Source organism: Bacillus rossius, chromosome 1 (assembly GCF_032445375.1).
Source record: "Bacillus rossius redtenbacheri isolate Brsri chromosome 1, Brsri_v3, whole genome shotgun sequence".
Classification (NCBI taxonomy): Eukaryota; Metazoa; Arthropoda; class Insecta; order Phasmatodea; family Bacillidae; genus Bacillus; species Bacillus rossius.
The window spans coordinates 351,220,040-351,242,904 of record NC_086330.1 but is presented as its reverse complement, the minus strand read 5'-3'; the positions used below and the strand labels follow the sequence as shown (position 1 = coordinate 351,242,904).

At 37.5% G+C, this 22,865-nt stretch overlaps 2 protein-coding genes across 2 annotated transcripts in view; both read left to right on the top strand.

The window, feature by feature from the left end:
- LOC134528222 (insulin receptor-like) overlaps nt 1–22,865 on the top strand; it is a 119,660-nt gene that overhangs the window by 7,340 nt on the left and 89,455 nt on the right. The window lies entirely within an intron of this gene.
- On the top strand, nt 251–4,435 carry LOC134528220 (myb/SANT-like DNA-binding domain-containing protein 3). The gene is made up of 3 exons (XM_063361639.1): nt 251–2,914; nt 3,195–3,415; nt 3,562–4,435. Exons 1-3 carry the CDS (start codon nt 2,614–2,616, stop codon nt 4,003–4,005), a joined length of 966 nt encoding a protein of 321 aa, XP_063217709.1. The 5' UTR covers nt 251–2,613; the 3' UTR covers nt 4,006–4,435.

Here is a 22,865-nt window from a genome sequence, read left to right as displayed (position 1 = left end):
TGAAAAAAAAAAAAAACTGAATTGTGTATGCACGCTCTTCGAAGATCGAAGAAATACAGACTGCATAATAGCTTTTTGAATTGAGAACGTATTTTCTACACATTTAGAGGGAAATGTTTTGCCATATTATTTTTTTTTATTTTCGTGAAAAACAACGAAAAAATATCCACAAGTTTGTTAACTTATTTAATTTAGAAATTGTTAACTTTTATATATTTTTTCTACGAACATATGTTCGTAAAACTTAAATCCAACTGTGAAATGATTGTGTCGAATCTTTGGTGAAATCCTGCGTGATGTTTTTATGCTGCGTAGTAAATAGGTCGCCGTCATTGCAAAGGGTCAGCGGAGGTTTTAAGGTCAAGTAGGCCAGGTCTCCGTGTCAGTAAAAGTATATTCGACTGGCTTTCCAGTCGTTGACTGGAGGGGGCGAAAGGTTAAGTGGGACGATGATGAATGCATTTGTTCGGAAACCTGTATCTCACGGTTGTTAAAGTACACGTACGTACTGTAATCGAATTGGACGATGAAAGACTGCACAGCGGGGCGTTGACGAAGGTACCCGAGGTGACACCAACCGCGAGTAAACCCAATGATGAACCTAAACAGGTATTACGGACAACACAGACCAACACATACAAACTTAAATATCGGACAGCGTAAGAATTCCATTGAAGGAATTTAATCATGAAAAAAAAAAATAACAGCACAGTGGGCTAACAACGACGATACAGTTTCAACAGTAAATGTAGGCAGACAACAAAACCTGGAAAACGCAGCAAATATATGAACACAACGATGAATAAACAAATATTATGGACAACAACACAAACCAACATAGTAGGTTTCCTATGACAAAACAGTTTCAAACAGTTGCTTGCTGCCTGTGGGTTTATGTTTTAATTTTTATTTCTGAATTTTCGTTCTTGGATTTTATTGTATTAAATCAAAATTCCCCATTCCATGAATCATTTAAAGGACAACCTGTCAAGAAGCCAGACCCTAAATGATTACTGTTGGTGGTCCGTGAAGTTTATCAACAAATTCAATGACAATCATTTTGTAACCGTCACAAATTTTCGCAATGTTTTGGACTGTGTAAAATTTCGATGTTGAGGTAAAAATTAATTTCAACTACGTCGCAGCGTGGCATTTCCTGACATTTCCTAACTCAAATCACTTTTCATAAATACTCCCTCCCCCTTCCTTATTGCGTACCGAGTAACAAATACATGTTGCTGTACTTTGCAATAACACAGCAGATTAAGTAAGAAGTCTCATTCCTGCAGGCATTGCAGTTCATTTTTGTTTTCTAAATCATTCTTTGCAGAGAAATAAATAGTACCACCAATTATTATAAACATCAAAACTTTTATCAATCACCTCAACGGAAATAAAATCGAACGAAACATGCGAGATATTTAGTTACCGGTACTGCACATCACAAAGTGTGCGTAGTATGTTTTAGTAATTCGGTACCTACTCAATAAGGAAAACACACACAAAAAGTGACTTAACAGTCTTTTAGTTACGAAATGTCAGGAAATTCCACGTCATTTTGCAACAACCAAAACATCGCGGAAATGGTGCTTGGATCACATCTTATGAGGAATAAGAATTTCGGTCGTTAAAAAACCGCTACTTCCATAAGATACAGTCCTTTAAAACCGCTTACACAACTTCACCCAATATTCTGGGCGTTCCGCGAGCATGGTGCACACCATGAGCTGGACAAAAAGCAGTGTCACACCGCAACCATCTACATTGTTAGAAACTACAGTAAATCTACGAACTTTTCAACGTAGACCTCGAATAAACGAAGAGTTCTTCGTATTATAAAATAACAGAATCTTCTTAGAAACCACGCCGTATTTTGGTTTTCATTGTTGTATGTTTTGTTCTAAACAAAGATAAACTAATACGTGGACATAATAAGAGTATTCTTAACATGTTTCTGAAAGGTTTGTTAATATACCGAGAATTATCTTTTGTTTTCATGTCCAAAGACAGTGAATTCATTGATCGTAAATTTATGAAGATCCCTGGATAATGTGTAACCAGTGTTCTTCAGAAATTGAAGGTGAAAATTTTAAACAGTGCAATCACATTGGTTACAATACGAATCACAATCGTCCTTGAAGGAATGTATCTGGGATGGCTCTGATACTGTTACCGTGATGGCCTACCGTCTTTATTGACCAATTCCGTAAAACCTAATGCGGTAATGCGGATATCAAGGAAGACTACCTACTGCATGTGCAAGGTACCCATATATTCTCGTTATAAAGTTCCTGAAGTTAATTTACGAGTGCTGAGCTTGTCGGAGCTGTTTAACAATCGCGTGTGTTCGGGCAGCAAGAAAAGGTTCAGCTGGCAAAACCGTGACGTCTTAGGGCCGGTTTCACCAGTCGAGTTGAAAATCCCGATGATGTTATCGAGATAAAAAGTTAATCTTCCATTTCTATCTCGATAAAGTTATATGTGTTTCACCACATATTATCTTTCTCTGAGAAAATCGAGATAAGTTTAACTCGATCTTCTGAAATTATCGCGATTTTCTGTTTGTAAACACCTTTCGTTATCAAAGTTTGGCTAGAAATTTCGTAGGCTATTATGGCGAGCCAAGGCTGTAATTTGTCAAAGAAGCAGAGAAATAAAAATACATCGCAGCAGGAGAAATACATTCTTTTAGATTTAGTAACTGAACATTTCAATATCATTGAAAATAAAAAAACAGATGGTGTTTCACAGCAACAAAAAATGAAGCAGTGGCAAATACTTGCAGATACTTTCAATTGTATGTCTGGAGAACATCACAGGACTGCAGAAAATTTAAAAGCGGTGTGGGAGAATCTCAAAAAGCACACGCGAAAGACTTCTGCTGATCAACGAGTTCAAGTATTAACTGGAACAGGTAATATATTTTTTGTCTGTATATCCTGGTACATTATATTTAGGTACAGCAATAAATATTGTATGCATTTTTATCCATAATGCAATTTTACGAATTGTAAACATGTGCAATAACAATTTTTTTAGTTACTTGAATTAATTGTAATATATTAAAGAGGTATCTTGGGTGGAGTTGGAATCAGAACTATAACCTTTGCACTGTCAAGAAGACACTTCGCACTATACCACCAGTGGATATGAAATATACACCACATAACTAAATTAATTCTGTATTTTTTCAGGTGGAGGTCCTTCAAAAACAGTTAGTAAGGATCCCATTTGTGAGAGAGTGCAGAGCCTAATCAAACCGACTATCGATGGTGCCAAGAATCCCTTCGATTCAGATTCAGATGCAATAATATTACCATTTGATGCATCAAATAGGCCTACTGATGAGGATGACAGCATTCAACTGGATGTCGGAGCAGAAGTGGATGTTTCTTTCGTGGAGACGGCAGAGACAGTTAGTAGGCCTACACTTTATTTTGAGAAAACCTAATGGATGTGTCACTGTGCATAGTTATGCTTATTAATCATGTATAGCTATAGCCTATGCACTGTGTTAACTTTATTTCTCTCACATAATGTTCAAATTTAATTTTTCCACAGGTAACTCTTCCAAATGGCGACTGGACGCATTATACTCCAGCCATGCTCAGCAGTCCTGTGTGTTCTGCCCTTCGACACTCCAATAACAACTCGGCTATCACAAACACAGTGCAGACCAATACTACTGATTCATGCAGTGCAAGTAGTGGGAAGGCAATGCCTCCTAGCAGTAGGGGAAATGCTTCAGTGCAATCTCCCTTTACTAGCAAGCGGCGACCAACCCCGGCCACCAAAGTGAAAGAAGTAAGTGCTGTCAATGCAGCAAAAATCGAACTAATTGAACTTGCAAAAAAACATGCAATCGAGGAAAAAGAAGTTATGAAAGAAATCTGGGAACTGCGGTTACAACAAGAACGAGAAAAAGTAAAGCAGGAAAAGCTGCAAACTGAACTTTTATCTTTACAAATCTTGAAAATAAAGAAAGAACTAGAACATTTGCAGTAATTTAATTGTTCTTATGTATTAAACATTTGCTCAACTATCATGACATAATTGTTATATATTACATGTATATTTACAAAGTGATATTCATTGTGCCTATTAACAAACAGTTTCAAGTACAAATGTTAAGAATTATATAAAAGATAATACATGTTCGCTTATGTCACATTATTTTGTATGATCTAAGCAGTTGTACAATGCAAATGTATTAAAATATTCCATACATCTTGCTATATGTAGTTATTTTCACCAGCAAATCTTCAAGTTGATGGCATCTCTGTGTGACATATAGATCAGTATGACCTACAACAAACTGAAAATACACAGAGTGATAAATAATCGTATCTTAAATAAGTATTACAACACACACACATATATAGGTATTTAATTATAGGTATATGTAAATTTCATTTACCTCCTGAAATAGTTTTCAATCAGTAAATGCCTGACACTGTCATATCTGGGCCTTCTGTTTGCATTTTCGTTGTTCTGCTGTACATTTCCTTCCTCAAGCAACTGTTGCCAAGGGAGGTGGAGATTGAGGTTAGGGTCGTCTGGAGGGAGTTCTTCCCCAGTTTGTCGCAGGATATTATGCAGCACCCCAGTCGCTACAATGATGGCAAACGAATGTTCTAATGACACTCTCAATCCTAAAGATAAGACTGGGAAACGTCGCTTCCAGCAACCGAATGTTCGCTCTACAGGATTTCTTGACCTAATTTGCGACTCATTAAATAGGTGTTCCTGTGGACTTCTGGGATTATCTAATGGAGGCATTAGATATGACCTACAAGCATAGCCCGCATCAACAAGTAGTACAGAATCACCATACTCCCCTCTCTCAAAACATGCCCTTCTGTTGCTATTGTTGAATATGGTACTATCATGTGAGGAACCAGGCCATCGTGCAACAATATCTGTAATTTCCAATTTTGTATTACAAATTACTTGCACATTCACAGAGAAGTAACCTTTTCGGTTACGGTAGAATTCTGCATTGTTTCCACCTGCAACAAACATAAAACAAGCTTGTATGTGGATTGCAATGTTTAATAAAAAGGTAGCATAAAATCAGTGTTTAAACCAACCTGGTGACTGGATTTTTACATGAGTGCAATCCATAGCACCAATAGCCCTGGGAAATTTAGCAATTGCATAGAAATCCCTTTGTGCTAAATTCAGTTCTTCCATCGTCTCTGGGAATTTAATGAACTGCGGTCGAAGAGATGCAATTGCGGAGCTAACCCTATGTATTATTCGGTGAGCTGTGGGTTTACTAAAGCCAGCATAATCCCCAATGGTTAGCTGGTTACAGCCTGTAGCATAAAATCGAAGTGTAGCCAGCAGTTGGTTCATTGGCGACACTGACATATTCCTGTGAAAGACGAAAAAAGTATTTTGAAGGTTGTAATGTAATGTTCGTATAAATGAGTTTTATTTTACTTGTCTATGATTTCATATACATATTTATTATTCTACAGAAACAATTAACATTAGGAAATAATATTAATATAAACTTACTTTTCGGGAAACTGTAGTTGATTTTCTATAAGTTCCAAAACAAACATAGTCGACTGTTTTGAAAGGCGAAAATGTATTTTAAAGTCTTCTTCATCATACATTTAAAAATAATCGCTTCTATCTCGCATCCATCGTGGCCGACGAACAATGGCATCTTCTTCATCACTTTCATCTTCAAAAATCAAATTGTACATGCCTCGAGCCATTACAATTTTTAAAATCTCCTCTCGTCACTTCGTTTTACAATATTATCTCGATAATAAGACTTTAACCACGAAAATCGGTGGTTAAAATATTTTATCTCGATAACACTAAAAGATCGAGATATTCGGTGTGGTGAAACGGGATATTCAGTTAATCTGGATAATTCATTACTTTATCGAGATAATTTCGCTTGGTGAAACCGGCCCTTAGCAGATTCCATTTGCTCACGGAAACTTTGTTTGGGACAGCGAAAGCACCGAGGCGTTGATTCAGTGGCGGTCCTATGAGAGGTGATGGGGGCGATCCCTCTCCCCTCCCCTCCCCTCCCCTCTTCTTTCTTCATCAAAAACCCCTCACAATAAAACACCATAGAGAGAACGAACAACAAATAAGCTACTTCATAGCTTTGATAATGAATTTTTAAATGTGTCAGAAATGTAGCATATTGAAAATTTTTTTTGATGCTTCTACAATTTTTTCTAAAATTTGGATTTGCCATTTCACGGGGAGATATTTACATGCACACGCTATCCTCCAAGATTTGAAGCGTTGTCCGCCTTTGCGTTGATTGAACGCGAAAGGGCAACCCTTTCATATATTTTTTTTTATAAATAAGCACGTGAATAGTTTTGCAGGGAATGTTTTTAACAGTGACATAATTTTTATTGGAAGAGTAACATTGAGATATGGTCATCTTATATCCATTTCATTAAAGAAAATTTAAACATTCTACAAAAGAGACTCTAAGCAATAAACTTAAAAAACACATAGGGGAGAGATAGAAACCGAAAAGCGCCATCTTGGTTTCAAAGATGTTGGACCATAACAATAATTTTATATCCTTCGATTTTCAAAATTTGCCTTCAATAAAGCGTCCCATATAATTTTATGGGATTCCTGGAGTAATAACGTTAGGTTGCTACACGTAGGTTACCCTGGGAAGTCATTGGCGTTCAGTGTTTGAATGAATGTTTTGGGGATGGGTCACCGCTGTAATAATACCGTTGATAGGTGCTATGTTTTGATCTTTGTTACTCGCGTAGTGTGTAATCACTGCTTAAGGGAAACTTTCAATACTAAATGATAACATTTTGTTAGGACATAAAACTATTAAAATTTGTAAAGTCCTTTTGATTATTATCTCACCCTCATAACGAAAATTAATTTACGTAAAAAAGAAGTTAACCAGTTCCAGCAACTGGTGATCGTGCGCTCGTAAATATTCTAACACCGTCCACTATTCAGGCGATTACACAAGAGCTCTTAGCTTCCTCATTGCCACAGCGGATTATAGAAGCGCCCTCGAGATAACAAACAGTGTTTTCAACAGTTACGTTTCCACACCTGATCCACTGCTGTGGAAACAACTTCCTGGTCCGGAGTTTCTGCCCGCTCCTGTGCTGTACTTTTTTTTAGTTTCGTCGCAGTTTTCATTCTTCCCGAACTGAGTGAAAAGCAGTTGTATAAATTTTAGTAGCCATGCTTGCAGCTTATTGAATTATTTTTAAGGACATTTTTCAGTTTGTTGGAATGATAAAATAAATATTAAGTTGCGCGGCTCAGTATTGCCAGCATTTCCATACTTTTTTTTTTCTGAGATGGGCCAATAGGAATACTCGAACTCTCGAGTACTAAAGAATCTTGAGTATTTGAAGGGGGGGGGGGGGGGGAAATTGATATTCGAGAGAGAAGATTCCAAGAAAATGTCGGAGGAAATGTAATAAATTAAAAAATTCAACACCGACTACTATGAAGTTTATTACATGTTTTTCTTCGTACCTATTCGTTACATAAAAATTAACGCTATGGAAACTTATTTCATGCAAATAATATTTAAAGCCTTTAGTTCTTTTAACACTGTAGTTAATGTATTTTATATTTATGTGGATTATTTTATTTTTTACCCTTTAGAGCTAGATTTAGTTCGAGGGGTGTATTCGAGGTATGGATCCGAGAAAATGGGGATTGACCTAAACCAAAATAAGTGTCTTTTAGTATTTTGTTTCTATTTTTTTTCTGAGTTAAGAAAGACTTAATTGCGTATCAGACCGAAGCCTCTACGCCTAATAATGCTAGGTTTAACCCATGCATAAAACGTATCGTGCATAATTTGCTTCGTTTGGGGGATTGGCCAGCCACGGCAGCGATTGATGCCATGATTAAATCCCCTTCCTTAAACTCTAGATTCTAACCAGTTAAGTTGGGTCCAGGTAAAAATCTGTATGGACAAAAGTGAAAAACCCTGGTCACATTCATGCGGGGTTATAAACTATTGCAAGCATTAAATCAGGCAGGTTCAGGTACAGGACAAGGAGAGTGGTCCAGGAAGGAGAAGAGTTTGTCAGGGGGCAGAAAGTTTCAACCTTGCTGGGGTTGGGCGCTTGGGCCTTGCGGCCCGCATTCATGTTTGTGCGTGTCTGGATTGGTACCGGCGGCGCATGCGCCCCTGGCGGCGGCCGACTTGATTAATCGCCCCTTCGGGCTGGCAGCCAGCAAGTGTGCTTAGACCAGCGGTTCCCAATTTTTTTTTATTTTCCGGCCAGGGGACCCTATCATCGACTTTTTCTTTTTGGCGGAAATCCCAACTCCTTCAAAGAAAGTTATTTGACAGTAATAATCGTGCCTGCTTTGTATGCCATTCGCGGAACCGCTGCGAGACCCTGCCAAAAAACACCTTTTTGGGAACCGCTGACTTAGATTACGGAAAGGAAGCTATTGACGGGGCGGCTGACTGCGATAACGAGCTGCGCGCGGCGTTGCCTGTCGTCTGGTAACGAGGAGAGTGGATTCCTTGAACCGCGGCTTTCTCGCCGGTGGGCGGGGACTTACGAGGGCGTGCCGCAGGAGAGACGATTTATGGCGGAAAAACCTCGCTCCGGCCCGCGGAAACCCGTTCCGCGCCGCTTGGCTGAATACGTAAGGTCGTCGGCGTCCCGCCCGTGGTACGTACGATGCATCCGGAATAACGAACGGCACACCGATACGATACAATCGCTCGTTTATATTTAAAAAAAAAAAAAAAAAAAAAAAAAAATGGTTGACTGTAAAGTCGGTTTACGGACGATAGTTTAACGTGACAACGTCATAACAAAACATTGTTGAAATGATTGCATAGTTTTATGAATAAAATTGAATCATTTTTATTGAATTATCACTATTTTGTATGGATACAAAGGAGGAGTATAATGAAATCTACAATTTAATTGAGAAATTTACTTTTATTTGCACTCATTAATTCAAATATGTTTATTACTTTAACGAAGAGATTATTTTAACTATAACTTTTATACATGTTTGCTATTTAACTTCTTCCAATCTGTGTTATTCTGTTAAGGATAGGACGATGATAGGAGAAGTAGGAAACGAATGGAGTGTTTCAAGTTTAATGTGCCTCGAAAAAGTCTAACCGATGGTTGTTCCAATCGAGTGGAAGAGAGATAGATGCGGCGCAAGCGTACAATGAACATAACGGGACACAGGGTAACGTTTCAATGTGCGTAACGGGACAGTGAGTCTTCCTTTTTCGTGCGTGTAGCAGGCGTTCATCGATTTATTAGACGTTGTTACGTCAAAAAAGGTGAGCCGTCTTCAGGGCCATCGATAGAAACAGAGAGTCTGGGAGAAATTATTTTTGTTCACTACCCCCCCCCCCTCCCCAACCCCCATATTTTTAAAATTTTCAAACTCCACAATGGAGACTGTGGCCATAACTGTAAACGTGATTTTTTCGTATCGCATTACTTGTATAATTTTACTGTGAATTTGTTTCCAATAAAATTTTAATTTTCGTCCCAGTCAGGGTAAACTCAGGTATTGAAAAGTAAATAAAATAATGACGAAACTCAATTTGGGGTACCCCTGGGGATATTGATCCCCCCCCTCTTCACCGTCATTGACCTTGTCACTCGATGGCCCTGACCGTATTCGAATTAGCAGATTTTTTTATATATAATAAAAGGTCAGTGAACAGGTATTTTTGTACGAAAAACGAAGACTTTCATGTTGATTTCACAGTAGATTCAATTTATTGTCCGGGAGTGGGGAGGGGGGAAGGATTTGCAACTACTTTATTCCCGTGCGGATGTTTATTGTTTATTGTTTATTGTTACGCCATGTCTCGGAAGGAAACAATTTTGTAGTTTAAAACGTATAAACCCAGAACGCCAGACGAATATTAACTGCGCAGTTGGAATAAAAGCATCGTACCTTGATTGACGATGATGTCATAACATTCTGGGCCGGAACCTTTTGGCTCATGTGAAAAAAAAGTGTTATGTCGACTTAAACACGCGCATACAATAATTTATTTTGGGATGGGATTTGAAAAAAAAATTGTGACAAAAATTTACAACCAAAAAAAAAAACGGAGTTAGGACAGTTACATTATCGTTCTCAACATTCCTTTGTGATTTCAGGTCACCTTGCATCACTCGAAATATCATTCTGCATTCTTCGCCGAGATTTTGCATACTTTTTCATTACTTCAAGATGGATGTACCCCCTTATCCGTACCCAGTATCCGCCACTGGACGTTAATATGTTTATTATGACGCAGTCTCTACAGCGTAAGCGATGTACAAAGAAATAACGTTGTGTAAAAAAAATAAGTATTTTCGTACATGTCTAGAATTCGTACCATTTCTCAGTTTTTTTTTAAAAAAATATTCTCTGGTTTTGGTGGAAGTTGAAATATTGATATTGATATTCTTGTCATCGAATGACATGTGGTACATAAGACTCAATTAGGAGGGGGGAGGGTTACATGTACCATAGTGACGGTACGTCTAACAACCCTGAGGCTCAGCAGCGGATTGGAAAGGTAATTTGTTCTGCACGCGGGATGGTGAGGGGGGGGGGGGGGGTTGGTGGTTCCGCAACCCGCTCGCACCGGGGTCGAAGAACCTAATTTCCTCGGAACTGGTCTCTATAGCTGCGCCGTCGAGATGCGCAGATTACTACAGGGTGATTCGAAAGTCAAGGTGCGTAAGAGGTGTTTAAAAGTTACCGAACGTATCAACCCTGCACCAGATTAATTATTAGTTACTGTGACTAGAAATTTTTGTCACGCAATCGTGGACAATCCTACTATTGATAACGATTCAAAAGAAAATCACACATACCATACTTATGAGGGGAATTTTTTCCCTCAAAAGTTTAGCATGATTTATTTAATTTAATTTTTTTAATCAGTAGTAGGGTTAGCCATGATTGCGTGTCAAAATTTTTGTATTAACTGTACCTAAAATGTAATTTGGTGCAGGGTGGGGATTTTAAAACTAAAAATGAGCCTACAACTCAAAAATACGACATTAATTAATTAATTCTTAATTCATAACTAGAGGCATGTATATTTCGCTAGATAATAAATCGCACATTATAGACTGCAATGAGGTAGGCCCGAAGCCGTCTGCAAGAGAAGCCATCGCCCTATATGGTCGGACCATTCAGGACACGTTTGCTCCCGCACTGGACGGCTATGATTGGTGCGCTGACAATAGACATGCACCTGAAATAAACCCAGCCAACCACGAAACACAATGATGCAAGGTTTTAGTACACAGAGCTGGTCTGAAAATCTTTTTTCACGAAAAGTACATGACACAATTCAGAACAGTAATTAATTGGCCTGTTTTCGGCGTGACTTTGAGTTCTGGGATATTCTTTATGTTCTTTCATCCATAGCGCTTCTCAGCCTTCAATTGTAGTGTGCCTTTAAGTGAACATTTACTTTCTCTTTCCAATACACGTTATTTGCCATTAGCGCTGTCCCAATTTCCGCGTGCTGTTGCCAGATTTATACCATGTAGGGAAAAAAATTTCAGACATAACTTTGTAAATTAATAAAAATTATTTAAAAAGTATCTATATAACATTTTATTGTGTAAAGTAAAATTTGGAATAAGAAATTGGGAAATAAATTTTCCAGTTGTACTATTAAGAGAATCGTCTGATTATATATATATATATATATATATATATATAAAATATTTCTAAGGAGTCGTAATTGAAAGGCGCCATCTTGGTTCCATCTGTTTGTGTCATCAAACTTTTGTATAGCATTTAAAATTAAAACTTTTTTACTGACAGAATTGTATGGAATGCTCTTTTTTTATTAACAGTGACCGACTGCTACAAATAAATGTCTCCTGTGAAATAATAATTTATGTTTAGCATTGAAATTTTTTTCCATAATGACGAAATGTAATAATGTCAATATACACTAATTTATGGTCTTTAAAAAAAATCAACACATACTAGAATTAAAAAAAAAAGTGGCAGTCTGTAAAGTCGGTTTACGGACGATAGTTTAACGTGACAAAGTCATAACAAAACATTGATGAAATGATTGCATACTTTTATGAATAAAATTGAATCATTTTTATTCAATTATCACTATTTTGTATGGATACAAAGAACGAGTGAAATGAAATCTACAATTTAATAATTGATAAATTAACTTTTATTTGCACTCATTAATTCAAATATGTTTATTTCTTTAACGAAGAGATTATTTTAACTATTACTTTTATACATGTTTGCTATTTAACTTCTTCCAATCTGTGTTATTTTGTTAAGGATAGGACGATGATAGGAAAAGTAGGAAACGAATGGGAGTGTTTCAAGTTTAATGTGCCTCGGAAAAGTCAAATCGATGGTTGTTCCAATCGAGTGGAAGAGAGATAGATGCGGCGCAAGCGTACAATGAGCGTAACGGGACAATGAGTCATCCTTTTTCGTGCGTGCAGCCGGCGGTCATCGATTTATTAGACGTTGTCACGTCAAAAAAATACTTATTATATAATTAAAGATGATATACAAAACCAGATGTTTAATGTCAAGAACCCGGGTAGCGTCAATCTGGCAAAAAGTGTCCGCCATTTACTCTGTGCTGCCATTGAAACGTGGGACACCCTATATAGCTCGAACCTCTCCGTGGATGTCTCTAGCGAGCAGAACCCGAAGGGTGTTCACGAGACACGAAGAAGGATGCAGTCACGTCAGCATCCCTCCCAACCGCCATGGGAATAGTGTATCGTGACCGTGAACAGTTCATTTTTTTTTCCCTGTGTCTTTTTTTTTTTAATTTATTTATTCTCGACCGCAGGGGGGAGGGTTTGGAAAAGGATGCGAGACCATTATAGCCGTGGAGGTAATTTCCGGACGAGGGGACGCCGTGGAATGTGGCCGGCTCGACGGGGTCTGGAGACGCTTGTGCCGTCCTTGGAGGAGCGCCCAGGTTGTGCACAGAAACAAAGGAAAAGGAGGCAATCAGCGTTCCGTATCTCGACTCTCGTGTTTTGGTAAACACCACGGAGGTTTGCGATGGAATTCCCTGATTTCATTTCGTGCATAGTTGATCTTTCTCTAGCTCTTTTTTTTTGTCTTCACCCTATACCAAAGAGGGGCTTTATCCAGCTGAAAACAGAAATTTAAGGATTTTTTTTTAAATTCAATTCAACCTATGCAATACAGTAATAACCAATAAGAAAAGAACGTCGTCACACATGACGCGGTGTCACTATTTCGTAATCAGTTTAATTCAAAATTGTTGAAATACCAAAAGTTTTTAGTATACTTCTTCTTCTTTCCTTCCCCCCCGCCCCCCCCCCCCCCGGTTTTTTTATTTTTTTTTTCCTTTCTCCCCGCTATCTTGGATACGCCCTTGCCCTGGACTGATATTTCTTCATTTCTTTCGCTTGCTTTGTATTCATTGAACGTAAAATTAAACACTGCAATATTTTATTCTGTAGACTGGCTATGAATAATTACAAACAGTCGAAAAAGTTACAGAAACGTGCGAAAGAAATGTTTTTTGACAGTGATGGGATCACAATAGCGCGATAGACGCGATGCGACAGCACGATATCGCGTGATTTATGTGAATATGTGGTATTTAACCGCGTGGCAAACCTCGGAAATACCTGAATGACTGTGTACGAGTATCTGTACTCCAGTTTAACCATAGTCGGCAAACAACGTCCTGACTCTCTATTCAGTAACTACGTTCCCGCGACGCGAATTTTTTTTTATCTTTTCGTATTGACGTCATTGTTCGAACGTGATTTGATTAGAAAATTATTTTACTCTCTCCGTGTCAAATCGCGTCGCGATCTCGTCGCTTCAATGGCCGCCCGTCGCGCACCCGTTAAAACTGGCATTGTTGCACGAAGAAATCTGTATAGGTTTCTGCCAGTACTTTACCGTAATTGAATCGTTTAGTGCAAAAACCCGTTAAAAACCAAAAATGTAGTTTTGAGATAATAAAAAAAAATACATTGTATTAACTATAAATTTATTTCAATGTTTTATACAATTTGGTTGCTGGAAGTAACCATTAAATGAATGTTTGTTATTGCGAAATAAATATTTTTATATTACCCATATGTACATAAGAAATTTTTGAAATTATATTACATGACGGGTTTTTGCACTAAACGATTCAATTGATCGGAAATTATTCTCGGACAGCGTGTGTTGTTTGGATGTCTTAAGGGGCCCGCCCGCTTCGTCAGGGGTGTATGTGTGTGAGTGAGGCGGGATGATAAGTGCGACGCTCGATGGTATTTCTAGCGCGGTGTCGCCTCTAAGCGCAAGGCTCTGAACTGACGCGCAGTCTTCTCGTCGTCTCAGGATAGACTAACTGTGAAATTTTAGCGGTGACCGCAACATTATATGGCCGATAAATGAAGATAAAGGTGTAATGCAAGTCCCTTAACCCTCCGTCGGGCGCAACTGATCTGACAGGCACAGGTCATATGTTTTAGTTCGTTTAGATGCCAATAGATGGCAGTGTGGGTTGTGCTCCTCAGTAGCTGTATATTTTTCATTGTTCTTTCAGTGTGTATATGTGAGTTAGTGTTAAACCAAATATTATGCTCGCATGTGGCAAAGTGGCCTGAGAAGCACATTACGCCCGAACTCATCATAATTTGTGAAGTGTGTACTTTTCAATTATATATAGTAAATTGATGATTTTGTACATTTTATAAGATATTGCACTGAAATTTAGTGTTTGTTATGTTTATTACATGCATGTTTTTGCCCTGTGTTTGTCAGACACATTGCGCCCACATATGATATACATTTTATTTTGTGGCAGGTTTTCATGAAAAATGTCACTAAAATTCTATGATTTGAATAACCCTGATCATTGGAAAGAAATTACGGACTATTTGCTGGAGGATGATGATGAAAGTAATGAAGATTTTGGCGAAAAAAGTGACATTGCATCTGAAGATGGGGAGGAAGAACGCGATTCTGACTCGGAAAGTGAGCAGGAGAATGAAGATGAGGGTAGCAGTGATGAAGAAGATGACGAAGGTACTAATTTCTTTTGGGGGAAAGACAATCAGACAAAGTGGAGAAGTACTCCTCCTAAGAGACAAGTGCGAAGGCCACCACACAACATTGTTACTAGACTGCCTGGAGTAATAGGGGATGCCAGAAACGCAAAATCTGCTGTTGATTGTTGGGACAACTTCTTTTCTGATGACATGTTAGATGATATTGTCAGATTCACCAATCAGCACATTGAAAGCATTACAGAATCATTTTCGAGAGAAAGAGATATAAAAACAACAGACATAATAGAAATGAGGGCTTTCTTTGGACTCGTGTACTTAGCAGGAGCTTATCGAGGGAATCGGCAGAGTTTGGAAGAATTGTGGGGGACTGATGGTGACGGCATCGAAAAATTTGGAATAGTGATGAATATAAAAAGATTCAAAACTCTAGTTCGTTGTGTAAGATTTGATGATCGTAGTACTAGATTACAGAGAAAAGCAACAGATCGCCTTGCACCGATTCGGGAGATTTTTGAAAAATTTGTGAAGAATTGCAAGAGCAGTTATTCTCTTGGGAAGAATGTGACAATTGACGAAATGCTTCCAGGATTTCGTGGTCGATGTCCTTTCAGACAATATATACCTTCCAAACCAAATAAGTATGGCTTGAAAGTTTTTTCTCTAGTTGATGCAAAAATGATTTACACCCATAATATGGAAATCTATCCAGGAAAGCAGCCGGAAGGGCAATTCGCGCAAAGTTATAAGCCAGCTGATGTAGTGACAAGATTGGCTGAACCCTTGTTTGGTAGTGGACGCAACATTACGTCAGATAATTGGTTTAGTGACTTAACTCTTGTCCGCCAACTGAAAGATAAGAAACTCTCATATGTTGGTACCTTGAAAAAAAATAAAAAAGAGCTCCCGCCTTCTTTCGTCGCTACAAAAGGGAGGAAAACACATACCAGTGTTTTTGGATTTTGTGAGGGAATGACTATTGTATCATATATTCCAAAACCACATAAATACGTCATTCTTGTTTCAACGCTTCATGATGACAGTGCAATAGACCCAAATTCTGGTGAACAAAATAAACCAGAAATAATAACATTCTACAACTCAACAAAGGGTGGTGTAGATACGGCTGACCAGATGTGCTCAACGTACAATGTGGCTAGAAACACCAAAAGATGGCCAATGCTCATTTTGTTTTTTATGCTGAACATAGCTGGCATCAATTCCCAAGTTATTTACCTTGGTAATGGCCTTGCTGCAATGAGGAGAAGAATTTTTCTGAAACAACTGTCACATGAGTTGGTGATTGGCGAACTTCGTCGAAGGAGTGTAAAAACGATTGGCATGCCCTTGGATTTACAGCAAAGGCTAAAAAGATATCGACCATTGCCAGATGATGAACCTGATCCATCACCTTCAACATCATCATCATCGAAACGACGACGATGTTCTGCATGCACCGCAGAAACTGGAATAAGAAGACTGTCAAAGTACGAATGCAGAAAATGTAAGCGGGCACTTTGTCTGTCTCATGCAAATTATGTATGTGATACTTGTTTTTCAGCACTCAGTGAGTAACTATCATTGCCTTAAGATGATAGGTGGTTCATGATTGACTGAATATTTTTGTTTTCCTAACTCGCTTAATTTACAGAATGATTTTGTCAGGTAATATGTATTGTAAAGATTTTCTGCTCTATAAAAAGCATAATTTGGTAAAAAAAAAGTGATACATATCCCTATTCATTGCAATATAAGTCTTATGTAATGCATTAGTGTTTTATGATGAATAAAATGATTATGAAAACATTGAAAGTGAAAGACAACTTTAGAACTAAAATGTGTGAAATTTGGGTGCCATCATTAGTGACAAATAAACAGCCAAAAACTGCCTCAAATATTAAGTGATTAATTGTTTTCTTCCATGTATGTCTTATGTCTTCCTGTATTTTTTTTAAGTGAGAGGAAAAAACAGCAAAAACATAAAACATGAAAAAGAGAGTTTTTAGGAATTGAAATATGTAGATTGTGGTTGTTATATTTGCTGCTAAATTAGAAGCTAAAATATGTAAGTTAAGTGATCCGTTGTTTTCTAGTGTTACATAAATGTATTATGTTTTCTAGTAGTGCTTCATAATGAAATAAAACGTTAAAAAATTATTATATATGCAAGACAACATTATATAGATTTATTTAGGAACTGAATCCTGTAAATTTTAGGTGTCATCTTTGCAGATGTGTAGAAAGCCAAAACCTTTTTAAAAAATGTATTATAATTTTTTTGTGTAATATATGTCTTTTTTATATCTTCCAACTACGTTTACACAGCAAAGAATGTAGTTCAGAAATAATAAAATAAAATAAAATAAATGTTTATCAATTTATGGTTGTTGATTAAATTTGTTATTATGGCCAACTTATTTTACATCCAAGACTTGGCAAATACGCGTATACGCATTCTAAATATGTACAGAAACAGTTTTGTAAAATAAAAACATTTTTTTCACAGCAATTTATTATTTTTTTTAATGTGTGCCTACTGGGCACATTGCGACCAAACTCGCGACTCCCGACATTGCGCCTGACGGAGGGTTAAGTGCTTTTAATAATCTGTACTGGTTGTTTTACGCCTAAAAATTACTCTGAAAACATGCGTTTTAGCCATTTTAACTCTTCTAGAAATACAGTTTAAAAACATGATCCAAAATTAAAAGTACTTTTCGGGCCTCAGCGAACTCTTTAATTCTTTTCGTAAACATACCCCACTCGGATATCTTTAGTAGTTTTTAAATCGCGTTGTTTTTCCTGAAGCTCTGCACACCGTCTGTGTGACCAGGTAGGCGGGGCTGGTCACACAGACGGTGTGCAGAGCTTCAGGAAAAACAACGCGATTTCAAAACTACTCAAGATATCCGAGTGGGGCCTATTTACGAATAGCATTTAAGAGTTCGCTGAGGGCCGAAAAGTACTTTTAATTTCGGATTAAGTTTTTAAATCGTATTTTCAGAAGAGTTAAAATGGCTAAAACGCATGTTTTCAGAGTAATTTTTTGATGTAAAACAATCAGTACAGATTCTTGAAAGCACTTAAGGGACTTGCATAACACCTTTATCTTTATTTCTCCGCCATATAATGGTACGGTCACCGCTCAAATTTCACAGTTATCCTGAGACGACGAGAAGACTGCGCGTCAGTTCAGAGCCTTGCGCTTAGAGGCGACACCGCGCTAGAAATACAATCGAGCGTCGCACTTATCATCCCGCCTCACTCACACACATACACCCCTGACGAAGCGGGTCCCTTAAAGCTTTTTGTCTGCGTTGCTTTGTACGTACATGACTTAAGGTGGAATTGCAGTAGTCTGTCGCCTCCGTCCTCCATCCGTCATACTGTCACTTTCGTCCGTCAACGCCACGCATGTTGCCAAGCGATCTGCAACTTGACTTCATCCGTCCGTCGGAATATTTTCCCAACAAGTGTTGCCAACAATCCGTGTTTTTTTCTCTCTCTGAGATTTATTTAGATGTTGTTTGCTACTTTAGTCGTTTTTATGTTCATATTGTATATTAGCATTTCCCCTGAAAAAAAATTCAGAGTCGTTATTAAATTGTTTGAACATCAGCTTTAGCAGGGACGTCGGAACAGGTGGGGGGGGGGGGGGGGGGGGGGTCAGCAGGGGGGAGTCTCCCCCGTGCTGTTATGCATGGGGGCGAGAGTAGCATTTTGCCCCCCTTCCTTTTCCCAGAATAAATGTTTGGTCCTAGTAGTATTTTTCTCAACCAGTAGTTACAAACGTTAAAATTGGTGATCACATTGATTAGAAAATCAAATTTATGATTGTCAATATAATGTAAAATGATTGCAAATTCCTAGATGGTTTTTATTTAAATTGTATTAAATCTACTGTCAGAGTAGTATTTAATACATACTACGTCATCAAATTCTTGGAATGGTATATTTAATATTTTGGTTCGGAAACTCATTAAATAGCACAATTTTGCATCTAAAATTCAAAATTTTTCAAAACATCTGAACGACCTACAAAGGCCTGTGTTCTGGTAACAATCGACTGCCGCGGACAAACCCATAGATGTAATCCATCCGTCCGTCTGTCAAAAGTTATAGAGGTTTCCAAGCTTTTGAAGGACGGACGGATATAATTTTTCAGGCCATCCGATTGGCTGTGCAGGTCACTTGATCGACGGACGGAGGTGACGGGCTGTTGTAATTCCGACTTCATGTGACTTGTTTCTTCGATTCCACAGTGCATGGCCGCAGATTGCTGGCACTGTTAATACGACTCCCACGTTGCGACAGCAGCTTACATTACAGAACCTCCCTCACCAGCGCTCCGGATTGTATTTTAAGTCCCATGTTAGGCCTTGTCACACTGTCTAAACTTTCGCCTTCCAACTCCTTCCAATACGTTTTGTCAAATAAAGTTTGAGGATTATGACGTCACCGAGAACGTCACTAGTGTAGCCATGATCGATTCACACGTTGGATTACTCGAGTTTCCATAAAATATTTTGTTATAGCCTATATAGGACAATTTATAAAATATGTTGGAAGGTTGGATGCAATCAGCCAATCAAAATCGTGCCTAGCGAAAAGAAAATGACGTCCTTTTAATCACAAAAATGCTTTAAAATTGCGAAAATAGAAGTTATAAAAGTATTATAATATTGCTACGAGTGGGAAAACAGGTTAGAAAAGGATAGCAAAATTAATTAACTACTGTTTTATTTATTAGCTACTATTTGAACTATTAATTTTATCACATATATTTTCTATCCACAAATTAATCACTCTTTCATCTAGTCCACAGTGTATTCTCCCCACTGGAGCTCGACTCGACAGTGGCTTTCTCTACTGCTCGTCTCTTACCTCACATCTCTGTCCCAACACACTGCCTCGCATTGCTCACTCGTTCGTCGCACACAACTCAGTCCCGATGCACCAGTTTCTGTACACGAAGCCCGTCGCTAGTCGCCAGCTTTCGCTCGCCAAGGGACTCTCCACTTCACTTCCTCGGAGTCTGGCGTCACAGTTTCTTTTATACCCCCTCAGTATCCTTCTGGAACGGTCTCGCACCCCTTCGAAGTGTGGCGTCATCAGGGTCGACTTGACATCCGAAGATCCCAGAACAATGGCGTTATAGTTACGCTACTGCACGCAAGCGGGGCTCTGGGAACGTACCGATACCCTCCAGAGCTATGGAAAGGGGAAGCGTTGGGAAGAGGGGTAGCGAGGCGCCGTTGCTAATCCGATTAGGCGTGTAGTTCTAATGGACCAGCTGGTCTGTCACATGGCCCCGTCTGCAGTATATTCGTAACAATATGAATGAATGAGGTTTGCGAAATAATTTTATATGTGAACAGTAATTTATGTGGCTATTAAGAAAACACTGAAACGTTTTATTATATAACGTTTATCAATGCAAGTTAAATTTATAGATGTTTTAATTTTTTTTAAATAAACTAAAAGAATAACAAGTTTAAAAATCCATCCAGTAATGTGATGCGTAGTTTAATTTCAAATATAGATTAAAATTGAAGAGTTTGAGATAGCTCAGACCAAAATTAAACTTTGATTGTGATACATGATTTAAAACATTTTTAAGGTTATCTGTCCAAATTTATTTGATGGAGAAAATTGGATGCCTTTTCACGCCCAATACTACCCCATCCAATTCGATTGTCAAATATAGTAGTAGACAAGAATTTGACAGTGTGACAGGGCCTTTAGTGACAAAAACTTGTTCCCCCCCCCCCCCAACCCTGATAATCTTGAACAAATTCGGAGTCCTGACCGCTAGACCGCTGCACACGATACCTAAACGTCAAAGTTAATGTTGATTATTTTTAATGAATTATGAAAACCGCAATCTTGACGCATGATTGTTCATTTAACAGGAAAATAACTTATGGGAATACAATTTATAGATATTATTTCAAAATCAACGCAAAATACGCAAAAACTGAAATAGTTACAGTTCTGAGGTTTGTTCAGTTTATAAAAAAAAAACTACTAAGTCGCGATGAGGCGTTTTTTATTTGTACGTTTCGCGCCCAAAACACATTGACCTTGGGTTTTACAGATCATACACAGTAATCTCATGCTTACATTGCAGTACGCACAGAGTAAATGGCGACCACTGTTGGCAGATTGATACCACTCAGTTTGTTAACATTAAACATATTAATTTCGCATACTTTCTTTAATTTAATAGTTAAATTTGTGTTTATTGACAGTATTGCAGTTGTAGTCATTCTGATAAAAAAATAACTAAATGCTGAACACCAATTATTATTTCACAGGAGAAACTATTTGTAGCAGTCAATAAATTATAGTAACAGAAAGTTATTGTTATCTTTAAAAGATTTGTGCAATGGGAGTGCATGACTTGATGTAAGTTTTTGGACATACGCCATTGCTAAGAACTTTTTCTGTTGAAGAAAAACTAATAAATAAAATAAATAAATAAAAATAAAAATAAAAATTCTCAAAAAAAAGATACAAAAAACACACAAAATTAAGCAAACAATTGCTGTTGACAACAAGGATATGAACACCACAAAATATTCCGAAACAGGAATATGGTCAGCAAACAAAGAAAAAACAAAGAAAAATGTACTAAGAGAACGAAAAAATCCCCACAAATGATGACAACACAAAAATATTGAAACCCAAAATAATTCAGCACAACAGTTGAAGCGAGACAAAAAACATGACAAAACGAAAAAACAAACAAATACAATAGTTTTACCTAAACAGAAACAAGCGACGTTTCGGGAACTGCTATCTGCTCCCGTCCTCAGGCAGAGACGCACATGGTACGGAAACACAGGTGCGACTCAATATTTTTGTGTTGTCATCATTTGTGGGGATTTTTTCGTTCTCTTAGTACATTTTTCTTTGTTTTTTCTTTGTTTGCTGACCATATTCCTGTTTCGGAATATTTTGTGGTGTTCATATCCTTGTTGTCAACAGCAATTGTTTGCTTAATTTTGTGTGTTTTTTGTATCTTTTTTTGAGTATTTTTATTTTTATTTTTATTTATTTATTTTATTTATTAGTTTTTCTTCAACAGAAAAAGTTCTTAGCAATGGCGTATGTCCAAAAACTTACATCAAGTCAACAGAAAGTTATTACATAAAAATTATGTGGTATGCTCAAAATGATATAAAAATTGTTGACGAAAACAGTTGTAAACAACATGGCTGACAAAATCAGTTGTAAACAACATGGTGTTTTTCAATTTCGACTCCTTAAAAAAAAATTATCAGAGGATACTCATCTTGAAATACATTAGGAAAATATTGACGAATTTCTCATTCCAAATTTTACTTTGCAAAATACAAAGTTTCAGATAATAATAAAAAAAATTATTTCAAAGTTGTGTCTAAAACCATTTTATGGTATATATCCGGTAACAGATCACACCGAAACATTAAGCCAGTTTTTTTTTTCTAGTTGTTGGTCGCTTAATCGAACCTTGGAAAAACAACTAAAGTTGTACCAGCCACTTTATGATACTCATATTTCGACATTTTTTTTTTTTAAATATTTTCCTGGTTTTCTCCGTAAATGAATTCTCAAATTGTAATTAGGTACTTTAAAATATAAAACATGTATTTATTTTTGTTTATTTTTGATCTATAACATCTTAACTCTCGGTGTACGGTATTTGGTGGGAGTTATTTCGTAAATGCGATGAATGTAATGCGACGGGAATATGTACAATACTGCTGCTACCTATTGCCGACTGGTCGATCGAAATTTATCAATGAGAAAGGGAAACTTTATCGTATTAACGTTTTGACGTGACAACGTCTA